We start from the raw sequence: 15,309 nt of genomic DNA, 5'->3' as shown, positions 1-15,309 counted from the left end.
AAAAATCCAAAGTCACACTTGGTCAGCTTCAGAATTTTGCCCTTGCCTTGCTCTGTAACTTAAATTGCCTTTCTTACGAGAAGCAAAAACATTTCAAAAAAAAAAAAACTTTTTGGAAAAAAAAATATGGTATGTAGGAATCCTTCGGAGAAAATCAACATGGTGGCTGCTCTGATTCTAAGAAGCCTTTAACCTTTCATAATTTTTTTGACCCTCGTGGACACTCAAGGTTTCAGTGACTTGCCCACGTTTCCCTCGGAGGCCACATCAAGATTTTTAGAAATGAATTTATTGGAGGCAGGTCTTCCGACACCCAGAGCAGTGCTCTCTTTATTTTCCCTTTAGTTAAAAAAGTTACCCTTTAGGTTTTTTACTCCAGTGTCTTGATCTTCCCTCCAAATGGTTATGTTGCTGGTGAGGGCCAGGTATGGCACAATTTATTTCTTCAGTACCTTTTCACAATTTTGCTTAGATATTGTATCAGTTGCTCTCTAAAATTGTATCATCTGTTTTCCTTTACAGACATTTCCTTTGTATTTTATGTCTTTAGGAGTGTTTGTGGACCCCAGAACTTGGCAACCCGTGGTGAATATTTGATGCTTTCCTGTGACTTGCATTCAGAGACATCTATTCCTCACCTCTGCATGTGTGAGTAAGTTAATTGTAAAAATGTGATGATTTTTAGCTGTCAATCTTAAAGAAAACTTGTACATCATTTAGGATGATAAATAGAGATAACAATGAAGAAATCAGCCTTTCTTTACTATGCGTTGGTGAAGCTTATACTTTCAAGTATAACATGAGTACTGACAGGTGTCGAGACATGTATGTGGAACAAGGTTTGTGATCAGGTTTCGGATCAATGCCAAGAAGGGTGGTACATATTATTCTAGATCAGCACCGTCAGATAATTTAGAGTCACAAAAGCAATGATCTGAAGCTACATTTTAAATAAACCTCCTATCAGAAAACATTACCACCTGCTGTAACTTCCTAGTAACTTTAGTCGCTACATGGATTATCCAATCTGATTTAAAACAGACTGGTGTTAAATAAGTACAAGATGCCATTACATTACTGCAAATGCCTTCTCCCTTTCAAAGGAGGTTAGGAGGCAGTGGGGGGATTCCTTCTTCCCTCCACTCAGGGAATAAATACTTTGGCATAGAGGGACCTAGGCATGCTCTTTTGCACCATTTAGTTAGGAACACTGGAATTTAAATATATGCCATTGATAGAAAAAGAGCTGAAACTGGAAAAATATTGTTACTATTTAATAATTTTGAGATTCTAAACACCCTCATGACAACAGGGTCAAAATATAAAGTTTCCATCATTTAGGGGAAAGCAAAAGAAGACCCGTGAGACATGAGGAGGGCTCAGTGTACAATGACATGGCGGACGGCAAGGGAGGGGCAGCTGCGAATGACGCTCAGTCAGGTTCTCAAGTGGGCAAATGATTTCTGCCGATTCTTCATGTTTCTGATGTGAGGCTCAAGGAGACGCCACGACTTTAAACCAAAGCCAAAGAGGTAAAGAAAATTTTCAAAAGCCATACAACCAGTGTTCTAAGTATGAAACCTGTTGCCAGTCATCGTCTAAAGAAACATTTTAGAAAGGTTTTGAATTTACATTGGTACTTTTAAAAAATTTTTTTTCTTTATTTTTTTTTTTTAATTTTGTTGGGGGGAGGTAATTAGGTTTATTCATTTACTTTTGTTTTTGGAGGAGGTACTGGGGATTGAACTGAGGACCCCGTGCACGCTAAGCAAGCTCTCCATCACTTGAGCTATGCCCTCCCCTCTGGCACTGAGTTCTGAGTTCAACCAGAGTAGAAACAATACAAGCTCTCACTCCCCATATTTCAAGTAATGTATTTGCCATTCTGTGACTTTTGGGACCATAATTCCTTGTTCTTTGAATCGTTCGACATTAACAATTGTTCAATTCAATTTAGCTCACAACCTTGTTCTAAGCCAAAGCTTTTGTTGTCTTTAAATTTTGAGGGCTTAAGTTAAACCTGTGAGAAGAGGTTTCAGACAGAAATCTGGCCCACTGCTACAAGCATCTGAGGTAAAAAAAAGCTCATTTTTAGGAGCTGCATGCATTGATGTGTGGTCTGTCTAATGAAGAACTGTAATAACAGGAAAACTGATGTTACAGTCTCAATTAGCCTGCTGTCCACTAATTGAACACAGATCCAAAAACTACATGTCACAGTTTTAAAAAAAAATCAAACGGCACTGAGCTTGTAATGTATAGTTTATTTTGCACAAGCTTGCATATATACTGCACATACATTCAGTTTAAGAGAAGATGGAAGGCACACAAGGCAATTGGACTACTGTATCCTTTAAGTGGTACAAAGCAAAAGGTAAAAGTTCGGAGAGAATACAAAAGCTGAAACACACAAAGTAAAACCCGCTTCCCACCCTCCCCCCGACAACTTTTTTTTTCTTGTTTTAAAATTTAGTAGCTGCCAAACTAAATTTTTTACTTTTACTTTAAAATCAATTGTCTACTGCACCTTTTTTATTTACTTTTTAATATGGACAGGGAGTCTCATTGTTTTTTTTTTTATCATATCAATTAATATTACAGTACATCCTTGGTAATACAAAATTGTACACCTTCATCAAATAAATTAGGATAAATTAAACCAATAAATTATGCAAAGTCTTCAGAACAATAGACAACAACAAAAATCCACAGTTGAAATTGCCTCTAGCTAAAAAAAAAAAATCAAAAATTGACTTTATCAGTTCAGTTATTGTACTATATTCAAATCAAAGGGTCTTTATTACAAAAAAAAGAGCTTAATAATGCTATTTACAACATATTGCTAAATAATATAAAGGCAGTGTTTTGTCACGGTTTATACTATATACATACAAGAAATGGCTGGGACAATATTGGGGGAAGCCACGACCTTTGATTCTTCTAGGTATTGCAGAGAACAACCCCCAAAATATTTGCTTTCCTAATTCTAATTTTGAGGTGGTAATATACAATTTTAAAATGCTTTTGCCCCGCTAGGGGGAGGATTCAAATATTTTAAAAATAAAGAATGAATCCATTTTCACAAAAGAAGGCCAATCTGCTTACTTTTTCTGCTCATGTTTGTGCATTTTAGGGGGTATCAGATTTGAGAGAGGGCTTAGTTGAAAAGACTCAAAGTCCAGATGCTTCCAGATTCTGTTATATCCTTAGAAGGACGATTATAAGAAGATGCAAAGGTTAAATACCAGTTTTGATCCCAGCTCTGAACACGAGTATCTTAGCTTTAGTTTTATAGATGGTTTACAACCAACAGATCTACAGAAAACAAAACTGCATTTCCTTCAACATCACATGTAAGTGCAAGACAGTAACTGCTCACTCATATGAACCAGTTACGTTCTTTTAAGGGGAGCTTTTTGAAAACAGTGCTTCTTGTAATTTGCAAACACAGAGTTTGTACCAGAACGAAACATTTGTACTATTCACACCAATGAATATTCTATAATATACACGGCAAAGAGATTCTGCTCTGTCCTCACCTGCACGCTGCTTCTTTCAGGGGAGTCTGTAAACCACTTTTCCTTGGATGAATTTATGATTGCTTTTGGGGAACATCCTATTTTTAACGCTCCCCCAATCTTTAGCTTTATGATTTAATTCGACCTGTATGTATGTGTGTGTGTGTGTGTGTGTGTGTGCATGGGGAGGGGGGTTATATCCTAAATGTCTTCATGTACATAGAAAAGAAATTTCATAAATTTACAGAAACTGCATTACCCTTGCCCTTGACATCTGATGAAAGAGACTGTTATCTTTTCAAAGTAGAGAGCAGGATTTTCAAGAATGCTTTCAACTGTCTACACAGTCACCGTAGTGTTCCTAATAAACTCAACAGATGTTGTGAGAATGTAGTTATTTATTAAAATCTCATGTCTTATGTAACAACAGCCATGAGGTTAAATATTTACATTGCTTTATAAAAGTTCCCCTCTTGCTTTAGTGTTTTTGTTTTGCTTTTTTTTTTGTTTTTAACATTAAAAAAATGATATTCACCCACATCCCCAGCACAGCAACAGAGATTCTGCAAACATAAAACACTTTAATTAAATAATACTGGAGGCACAAAGCAAACTTCAGGAATATGTGGGTGAACATTTCCTTAAATAATTTCTACATTCTACCATCTTCCACGTGGTTTTACCATTTAAGTGAAACGTCCTCATTAAACAGCCAGAGATACAGTAAGAATTAAATGTTTTGTTGTTGCAAATAGAACATTCTTTTCACAAAACATAACAAATGTCTAAAATAGGTCCTTAAATCTAGATAGGAAAAGGTAAGCTTTCCACTTCACACGCATATATATATGTATATTTTTACATGTGTGTATATGTGTGTATGTGTTTTTATGTTCACACATCTGTACACACATATACAGCACATGGTATGAAATATTGCTTCTATACTACTTCTCATTAGGCTAAGAAAACACAAGATTTGCACCACAGTTACAAAAAATTGGCTTCTACAAGAATTTTCAAAACTCGAATGCTGCTCAAACAATTGAGGAAAAAATAATTTGCGGTATCAAACTGTTCTAAAAATTCTCTTCTTCAAAAACGTATTCTCCCGCTTTGTTTTAAAAAGACACAAAATATGCATAGCTATCAACGTTATGTCAAACAGCCAGAAAAAAAAATCTAGTGTTTATTGCAGCTGTAGTAATTGGAAATAAAGTCAAAAGGATGAAATCAAAAGCCACAGAAGGCACAAGAACAATTGTACTTGTGGGAAAAAACTGGTATTTTGAAGGATTTTTAAAAAATCCCCCCGCTGGTGCATTTAGGTCTAGGCACAGACTATAACCTCAAGTGTAGATCAAAAATAATTTAGGGTTAGCAGAAAATAAGTAGAAATGTGGTATTTCAACATGGACTTTAGACTGTTTCTCTATGTAAACTGTCCCTCAGCCTTCACCCTCCCACCAGAGAAAGTTAACTTTCTCGCAAGTAGCCAATTTTTACTTGGTGAGAGTTGAGCTAAGATTTGAAAGATGGTGATTAAAAAAAAAACAAACTTGTTAAATAGGAGTTTTTTGAGAGACAGGCTTTTGTCATTTTCCAATGCACTGGGAGGCACAAGATTTTCTGATTGTAAAAGAGAATAAAAGAAAATAAATCACCTAAAAGCAAAATGATTGTGTTCTATTTCCAGGACAATGAGGTGAGCTTATTCTCACACTGCAATTTCTACTCTGAAATAATTTCTATGCCTTAGTGAACATTGGGAGGATATTACCACAGATAAGCACATCAACATTTGGTTGTGAACACATACTTTTGCTTAATTCATCTATTTCAATTAGAAAGGCAGGGGAGAATCACACTAAAAACCCAAATAAGTCTGGAATCAGTACCGAATTTTGCCCCAGATCAAGAAGATCCAGCAATCTGCCTATATGTGTGAATACACTATGGTTTTGCCTTTTACCTTGCAAATAGTAACACAATGGTGATGTGAATTACACGGGATAGCAGAGACCCAGTTGTATCCTAAAGCCAATGATGAAAGTCATACATTCGTACATGAAGCAAGGCAAAAGAGCGTGACCACAAGTTGAGATTGCTTCCCTACTTTGTGCTGATTGGATTTGGGGGGGGGGGCGGGTGGTGGAAAGTTTTGCATTATATTCCAATGTGATCATTATCCAATTTTTTTTTTTTTTTTGCCCCAAACAAGCAGGAACAAGAACAAATCGGATCTGATGGCTCTGTGTGCGCTGCTGTGTTGGAGAGTGCAAGCTGGGTGATGGGTTTGGCTGTGGGTGCAGAGCGAAGCCGGGGGTGTTCCGGCCGGCGCCCCTGCACTCTGTCCACCCCGCGAGCGGCTGTGTCTCCTGAATGAGGCAGGCATCACAGGACTGCGCTGTTTAACTTAAAGTCAGCAGGTTTTAAGGCTTTGTGCTGACAATAATTGCCTTCATACATTCCTGTCCATCAGCAGAATTTATAAATGATGTGAAATTACAGCGATTGGGTCAGCTAGTTAGTCACATGGGTCAACCTGCATTCTCCAAAGTCAAATGTAATTTTTATAAAAATCAAGGGAAAACAGTATTTATGTTGTATATGATCTAAATACCAGGTTTGTTGCTGTGTTATTTTAGGAAACGTACATCAAATTCCCTAAGGGGAGGGAGGGTTCTGGAAAACACTATTAGAATGAAAAAGGAATTCTTACTGCATCTGCACACAAAATCCACTGAAGAAAACAAGTGTGAATGCTGTTTGGCTTTTTAAAAGCAAGGATTGGACGTTGTATACCTTTGAAAATCTGGGGAGGGGGGAAGAAAAAAAAAAGAGGAGAACCATTGAAGAAAGCACGAAATAGCAGCTGGCTTTCTTATGTGTGCTGAGATTGTGTCTTTTGGGTGAACTCCCAAACTCTCCCATCCTATACACTCTTCTCACGTTTTGGTCAATACTAGCTTCTCAATTAGAAGAGACTTTATCAATTGCTTTAAAATGCTGTATCTAAAACGAAGAAACACTTAATCCGACTGTCACCACTTTGAATATCCATCAGGGTGGTGTGGAAATGTATGTGAAAATAGGTCATTCTCATGTGTACTCATCTCAGCTGCCAAACTTCTAGTGTGGGCAGGAATTTTATGGTCAAGTTGGGATGTCCTTTCTTCCTTACCATAGAAAGGTATTCAGAAAATAGTGGTTTTTTTTTTAAAGTGTTAAATATTAAACAGAAATAATAATTCTTTTTAAGCATATAAACAAGGTTGAGGAAAGAGTACATTTGAAACTTATGTGCCTTTTAATATCTGAAGCAAGATAAATGAAAAATAACACGTGATAGGGGTTTTCTCTATGAAGAATGACATATACTCATTTATTATAGAGAAGAACCTATTGCAAAATTGAGAGGTGACCAGAGGTCACGTGATTTTCCAGTCTCACCTTGTGAAAGAGTCAGTTTTGCGCTAAGTTGCTTTGCCTCCAGAAGAAATTGGTACTAGTTGGGGGTGTTTGCCATTTCCGTCAGGAAAGGCATGATAGTTAGTGATCCTGTTTCTTTTTAAAATTGGGCCTTTTGGGATACTTTTGAAAAGTGAGCTGTCCATCTGCCACTGGTGTTATCTTTAAACATGTCATAAAAAGCTACTTACTGAGTTCAAACCAAACAAAATATTAAACAAAGTTTATCAAGTGGTTTCATTGAGTTTTCTGACCTTCGTAGCAGGAAAAACAAGAGACACATCACTGACTTCAGCGTTGTGCTGTGTCATGGGTTCCCTCCGCCAACCGCCATTTGCAATAAACCATCAATCAAGCAGAAGCATCCTTAACGAATGCCCTTCCTCGCTAATGTAGACTTTATACACGTCAACATTCTTTTTCCCTGAAAATTAACCCTATTTTAAGTCTCCAAATGTTAAGGGCCTTGGGCAAAAGTAAACTAAAGGCGGAAGGAAAAGAACCATCCCCTTGCAATGGAAAACAAGAGAAAAATGAGAGAAAGATGATGAGGAGGAATTACCAGCTGATTTCATAACATATCCATGCCTCCCAGACACATACATATGAAATCAAAATCTAGACACATAAAACTCGGACACCCACAGGGGGCTGCTACTATTCATACATTCGAAAAGAGTTGTTGAAAATTTCTACTCATGAAGCAGCTCTTGTAGGCAGTTTGGGGATTTGAAAATCTCAGGGACTTCACTATCCAGCTTGCAGATGACCTTGTATATGGCCTTCTTCCAGGAAGGATCAACATCTTTGCCTGCGATAATGGCATTGAAAAACTCCCGTAATGTGATCTGCGCAACTTCCAGGAATCTCTCTGGAACCTGCTGATACAAGGAGACAATGGCATTAATAAAGTTTTCAGTTTCAAGTCTCCAGTTCTTCAAAGGAAATTGAGCTAAGTTCTTTCTTTCAGAAAGGGGCTTACATGGCACCTGCATTTTCTAAAAATGGCCGGCCTCTATTCTCTTATGTAAAGACGTTATATATAGTAGCATCGTAACGTGGAGTTGATATCTCTGTAGAGTTTTAGAAAAAGACGGGCACAAGAGATACACGCAGACTTAAAAACTGGGATTCCGTTGTGAATATTCGGGTAGAAAAAGGGGACAGATTGTTGGAATGCCTCACTTCATTAAACAGGAGTATTCCCGGAGCAAGTCTCCACCTCATCTTTCAGAATTTGAATCATATTTCCATTATGAAAGCAAAGTGTGTTCTCAAAAGTAGAAAACAATTGGCTTTTGATATAAACTAAACCCACATTGTAGAGGGAAGAACACCAAAATCTTGGTTTCCTGCTTGTAGCAGAGGATTGATGACTCAAGTCCTAAATTGTATGTTAAAATGATCTTCACTGTAAAGTACAGGCAGACCTCGTTTTATTCTGCTTCACTTTACTGATCTGCTTCAGATACTGCGGTTTTGTTTTGTTTTTTTTAATTTCTTTTTATTTTACAAATTGAAGGTTTGTGGCAACCCTGCATGGACAAGTCAATTGGCACCATTTTTCAAACAGCATTTGCCCACTTCATGTCTCCGTGTCACGTTGTGGTAATTCTTGAAGTATTTCCAACATTTTCATTAATATTATATTTGTTCTGGTGATCCCTGATCAGTGATGTTCGATGTTACTATTGCAAAAAGGTGACAATTTAATGAAGACTCAGATGCTTGTTAGCGTTTTTAGCAATCGTCTTTTTTAGTAAGATACGTATGTCTTTTTAGACTTACTGCTGTTGCACACTTAATAGACTACTAAAGTGTAAACGTAACTTTTATATACACTGGAAAAATTTTTAAAAAATCATGTGACTTGTTTTATCACAACATTCACTTAATTGTGGTGGTCTGGACCAGAATCTGCACTGTCTCCGAGGTCTGCCTGTACCTTATGTACAAAAAAGAGTAAGAGAATGACATTCACACCTAAGCCCCAAAACACAAAATTTGTACTAAAAACTAAAATCCTACATTGGAAAATATCTTTACCTTGAGATTAGGATTGTTCCATAAGAATGTGACTTATGCAGCTGAAAATAATAAAAACCAACATTTTTGGAGTGCTCATTATGTGTCAGGCACTGTGTTACGTACTGAATGTGAATTAAGTCGCTCAGTTCCCCCAACATCTCTGTGATTATTCACCCCATTTTACAGGGAGAAAACTGAGGCTCAGAGAGATTAAGGGAATTGTTTGAGGTCATGTGTTCTAAGATAAAACATTCTCCAAACATTCTTTTCAGAATCCCTATATGTTAATCCTTTTCTCTCACAGCAATACATATGTGTGTGTGTTTTGTGTGTGTGTTTATTAATTGTTTATTAATAGTCATTTATTTAATAGGCCGGCCCAAGGAAAGGAAGGGTGAATGATGCACTCACTTGGTATTCTTCACAAGGTACATGGTAAATCATGGCCTGTCTTTCCCCACAACAAGATAACGGATTCACAGAATCATTCCATGAACTCATAATTTTCCAAGTACACCCAGACAATCTGTAGATTTCTTCCAGTGGGGCACTTATACATTAATAATGTTTTATTTTTACAGGAAGTACAGACATGTGAGGAAGCAGATGCCCTATAGATCTGTCTACACACATACAAGGACGGGGAGATTTTCATATCAGTTCAGACTGGCCACTTACCCACAGTAAAAGGAGGGATTGTCATTTTGAACATATCTGACCCCTTTCTCCCCACCTTTTCTCAATTTGCATAGTTGACCTTTTATAATGATAGTAACTGATAAAGAAGACTAAAATGATCACCAGACGCCCCTACTTTACACATTTGGAGTTGGACAGAGAAGTTCAGGGCTTCCAATGGTAATTCACTTGCCCTTTGAAAGAAACCTGATAACTCCTTAGGAAAACAAAAAAGGGGCCCCATGTAGGGCCGATCAGAATCTAGAAAAAGTGAAAAATTCGGTAGCCCCTCCCAAAGACCGATATATTGGCCAGTTTCTCAGGACAAAGTTACCAGCAATGCCTGAAAAAGCGTTGAAGCACCATGTTATACCCCCCTCAACGGGTGTGCAAAGCCACACACCCCAATGGCCATTCCCCGCTGAGATGTCATTTGTGTTTTCTACTGAACTTTGATGATTTTCTCTCAATTCTCCTGCACATACAGGAGTATTTGCAGGATGCGAAGGGCCTGGAGGAGCAACGAGCCCTCCCACGCACCTGATCATGAATGAAAAGTCATTAGGCAGCCTTTTTAGAGTACCCTCCCCTCTTCCCCAAAGATAATCCTCCACATTTTATCAAATGGGCACCACTGAGAGAGGGTGTCTGGCTGGAGAACAGTTAGGCAGTGCAACTCCCCACTCTAACTATTTGGTTTGGGAGCTGTTAGCCAAATGCTACAGAAACATAACCAGAGGCATTTATTAAAATAAACATTTCAAGAAGTGTAGTTTTCCTGGCCATTAGCAACAGATTCATGATGAAGACCTCTGTTCCTTGAACCCTTGGGGATGCGGCGTGGCACGATGTGGCAGAGCTGTAGGGAAGGGAGACCAGAAGCCCCACACCCTGCAAGGACCCCAGGGGAGATGTGAGGAGCCAGGGGCCGAGGGTAAGACAGTCAGAGGAGGGAGATGCAGCTAGAGCAGCATCAGCACCACGGGAGGGAAGGAAGCGCAGCTCTAGGGTTTGCCTGAGGACAAATCAAGGTAATGTCTTTGTGGGGTGTGTGCAGCCTCCACCTAGTCATTCACCAGGTGGGTTAATGGTTTTTAGTGGGGTTTTACCCTGTTTTAAACATTCATTTCTTTTGTTAGTAATCTTGGGCTGTCTGTATGCGTATCTTTTTGTTATTTAACTTTTCACCTCCTTATATTGAGTTGTAATGAACTTATCATATGATGTCTTCAGATTAAAAAGTCCTGATTTCTAGTCTGTGGACCCCTCACAATGCTTAACAGAGTTCTTCTGCACCGTCTCTGATAAACAGCTCATACAGAGACCCTGCCTTCTGCTTTACTGTGCATCTTTTCTAGAGTCACACTTGTCTTCTCCCTAAATACTTTTTAAAAAGGAATTTTAAAATAATGATTAAAAAAACAGAATTTAAAGAGCTGAACTAGATCTCAGAACTCATTTTACGGATGGAAAAATGATGAGATGATGAGAGTCTATAAGATGAAGAGACTCAAGTCCAATAACCTGTTCAGGTGTCTTTCCATTAAATCACGCTGCCTCCTTTTTAATGTATTTTCAGTAATTTCTAATGTATATGAGGCATCAAAGCCTTGACAAGCTGTGGACCCGGGATTGAGAAAAAACCACAGAAGAGCTAGTTGCTTCAAAATAAGTGAGAATGACACCAAAGATTCCCAGGAGGAGACCCCAGTAGTGGTTTATGTTTGGGAAGGGATGAATTCTTTGGGAACAAATGAAATGCTTTTTGCTAATTCAGTGCTTATTTTGTGGCAATACTCAGGGAGTGGATTGGGCTAAATAAAAGAAAGTTCTAATGAGATCCTCTAGCACTAGAGCAATTAATCGTTTTTTGGTGGCTCCAGAGAGGTAAATTGATGAGTAACAACTGATCCTCTGAGAGAGTGCCAGGGAATTCCACCCTCAGGTAGAAATATCACCCATGGAAAAGAGACCCTTACCTCTCTGCTAGAAAAGTTTCCCCAACTCCATTTAAGGGAGTAAGTGAAGGGGGTCCTTTCTGACTTTTTGGGGGGCGCTGTCTTCGACTTCAGGCTTATGAGAATGGTGCTGCCTGTGTTTTTCTGTACTTCTTCACACCTAATGGATTTCCAATCACTAATAAACATCTGCAGAAAATCCCTTAGTGACAAGTAATCCCTTATCTGGGTTTCTTTTAATAGAACCCAACAATCTGCAGAATGAACCCTAGAGTATCTCCTCAGCATCAGGTGGCAACAGTCAATCAAGTCCCTGGAATGCAAGACAATGCCGGCCGCTGGGAGGGGGAGGGAGGGCCGTGCCTTTGGACATGCCACAGGGGAAAAACAAAAGGCTCCCAAAGTCTCTGGCTGCAACTCTGCAGCTATTGTGGGAGCTGCGGTGCTGAGTGTTCTTCAGGAGAGGAGAGTGGAAACTTCGCTTTGATAAAAGGCCTCCCAATATAGGAACCTTACCCCAGATGGTCTCGCGTCTCCTTGCCCTGATATTTGGAGGAGGGGATAATTGCGAGGAGGTACTTGAATGCACTCATACATCTGAAGGGGGCTGGCCCGCAGCAGCCACCCATATCATCACCATTGTTTGTGCTTGAGTCTCAGAGCAAAGGAGGGCCTTGTGGGCTTAGACGAAATGGGGGAAATGGGAGGGCGTTTTCAAGCCTGCTGAGTCCGTGGCTGGGTTGCACCGAAGCGCGCACACACACACACACACACACACGCATGCACGCACGCTCGCACACACCGTGGGTTGGGTGGGTGGTTGTTTGACTGTTCTTTTTTTTTTTTTTAATCAGTATGAGTGGCAAAGACACATTTTCCCCCCGTCTTCCTCCTCCTCTTCCCAGTTGCTTTACCTTCAAGGATGATTTGTTTTATTAAACTGACTGTCCCTAGCCTCTGCAGTACATAATAAAAGCCTGACATAGCAGGCTGCCTGCCTTCTGTGTCCTGCAGACACTCATCATAAGTGTCAGGACATACCAAGGTTAGCGGTCACTGGAAGTGTGCTCGCTGGCCCAAACCTTGCCAAACGCTCTTGGCAGCTGAATGAATGTCACAGAGAATAGAAGGGGAATTACAAAGGTTAAAAAGAAGACAGCCTCTCCTATTTTCTGGAGACAGAGAAGCTGATTTTTCACACCTCTGAAACATCCACCAGCCTCCTGCGGGAGACCTAAACCTTGCCCCTCGCACAGCTCCCCGTGGATACCTTTCCATCCTCCATCCCCTTTAAAAATTGGTCCACTGGCCTAGTTTCATCAGGGACATGATCTTTGCTGAAATGGACAGTAAACAAACCAGGTTGAGACCTCTCTCACCAGCCCCTCCCCAACAACCAAAGGCTCGAATGGCTCATCAAGCTTATCAATCAATAGATTGCAATCCTATCAAGGGAGCTCATCTTTCCAGTCCATCTCTTAAACTATTTTTTTTTCAAACTTCAGTGAGGACATGGAAAAGAAAAGGTACGTATGGGCAGAAATGACTAACTGATGGACAAGTGCAATCCTGCCTAATATTTTGGTGAATTACTTTCTGTGTGGGTTTTCTTTCTTCTTTCTCCTCCACCTCTTAAAGAAAAAAAAATACTATAAAAGGGCAATAAAATGCTGACTGTAAGAAGACAATGTCAAGGAGAAAAGGGTAGCGGTATTTTGGATACTCTTCACTGCTCGCCTTGGAGAGAGAGTTATTCTTGTCACAAACCCTTTTGTCTGCATCTGCTGACTGCCTGCCTGTAGCCAGCAGCATACTTTAACTGTTTTGTCACCTCCTAACATCACATGCATCAGCTGTTGGGCTTTTGTTACGGGTATTGTAGAACTAATCCGCTGTGGCTGCTCTACTGTGCAGTAAATAAAACAGGAACGGGCTTCTCAGACAATTCTGCATGAATATTTCAGATGGCTTTTACAACTCCGATTCACAAAATCAAATAAATAAATAACTCCCCCAGCCTCGCCCCCACCCCAGCCTCTACCCACACGCAGAAACAAAACCCATCAAACTAGACCCAGATGCCTCCAAGTCAACTGCATTGAAGGCACTGACTTGAGCCTTCAAGCAATTGTTTGAGTGAAGTTGAAAGAATGGAGCTCTCTAAACTTCAGCACCGTGGTATTCTTATTTATTACTAGAGTTAAACACAGCTGATTCTGAAAACTGGGTAAGGGGCTTTGAAATTCTCGAGAGCTACTTTGCTCCTTGGACTGTCTGAAAAATAGATAAATAAAATGTAATGCCATCAAAAATATATTGTTAGAGTTGCCTTGTCAAATGGCTTTTATTGTTTCCATCTGCATTTTCTTCCCTTCCACTCATCTGAAAGGGGTCAAAGGAAGAGGCTCGTGCATCTAATTCGCCCTAAAAGCCTGTCCAAAATGTTTAACCTGTAGAGGCGCACAAAAGGAAAATGAAACTTTGGGCTGGGTTTTTCAAAGCTGAATTTGTATCACGAGGTCTCTTCTGGTGTAAACAATGTACTGATCATATAGAGCAAGGCATTTTGCTCCATGACCTCCAAGTGTCTTTGGAGAATTAAAAAGGGAAAGGGCGTCTCTACGTGCGTGTGTGCGTGTGCACACACAGGCACACGTGCACATGCACACGAAGATCCTAGGAAATGAGACGAAGTTGAAGTACTTTCCCGAGCATCCATTCACCCTCGTGTGCACATGATTCCTCTAAACAAACTCTCCCATCCCTGCTGTTTGTTAAGTAAATATTGATCAAGGAGAGACATATCTCCTGACGGCAGGGGCACAAGCTGGGGACTTAGACGGCAGACAGAGTGGACTTAAATGGATAAACTCACATGCTTTGGTGACTCCTCATAGAGATTATCAGCCGAAAAGGCAAGAACAGATACCCAATTGCTGTTCCTCTCCACTGTCTCACCCTCACCGAATTCTCCTGCCAGAGGCAGAAGCACGGACCCACGGGGCTATGAGAGGTGGTGACAAGATGTCGTTCCTGGGGGTCTCCTCCGCAGTCACGCAGGCATTTATCCTGGGTGAATGGCGGGAAGGCAAGGGGCGAAAGGGTGCCGGATGCTACCCAGCGTGAATCATGGGATTGGGCTCCAGTGCCTTCTCATTATGGAGATGAATCAGATGGGAAAACAAGCACGGATGTGCTTTGGAAAGCATAAAACTGTATCTGAAGGGAAGGTGGTGGTTTGAACCTTAAGGAAGAGCCCAGTTCCTGGGAGCTGTTTCACTGTGATAAATACATGTAGGCAAAGCAGGGTTTTGAGAAATGTTTTGAGGAGGTTCACGTGCGTGATTTTATTGGCTGAGTCAACACGTTGAGAAAAGTTGCCTTGTGTTTCCTAAGTTTGACTTTGGTCATTTCATGATTGTGACCTGAATCCTGTCAGGGGCTGAACGGCCACAGATGCTACCCCAGGAAGGCTAGTTTGAAAATCACCTCTAGAGACTAGGTTTGGTGTATTAGGCACTGAGCGCCACGGTCAAAGAGCAAGGTGTTTCAGTTAAGAGTTCCCACTAAATGGCTACGTGGCGTTTAAATTTTAATAGGATGCTCACACCTCTGCTTGGAAGGACTGGAGTTATCCAGAGAACACTGGCTACGAA

General features: G+C 40.1%; 1 protein-coding gene across 2 annotated transcripts in view; it reads right to left on the bottom strand.

Moving 5' to 3' along the window:
• Window positions 1-7,537: 7,537 nt before the first annotated feature.
• Window positions 7,538-15,309, bottom strand: part of PROX1 (prospero homeobox 1) — a 47,154-nt gene continuing 39,382 nt past the window's right edge. The window contains exon 5 of one of the 2 annotated variants that reach the window (XM_015234760.3): window positions 7,538-7,870. In XM_015234760.3, coding sequence (XP_015090246.1) covers window positions 7,682-7,870 — 189 coding nt within the window. In that variant the 3' untranslated portion in view covers window positions 7,538-7,681. The remainder of the gene's footprint in view (window positions 7,871-15,309) is intronic. The other variant, XM_031690027.2, reaches the window with a different exon arrangement.

This window comes from Vicugna pacos, chromosome 23 (assembly GCF_048564905.1).
Source record: "Vicugna pacos chromosome 23, VicPac4, whole genome shotgun sequence".
NCBI classification, from domain to species: domain Eukaryota; kingdom Metazoa; phylum Chordata; class Mammalia; order Artiodactyla; family Camelidae; genus Vicugna; species Vicugna pacos.
Note: the sequence above shows the minus strand (reverse complement) of the source record. Positions and strands in the feature narration are given on the sequence as shown.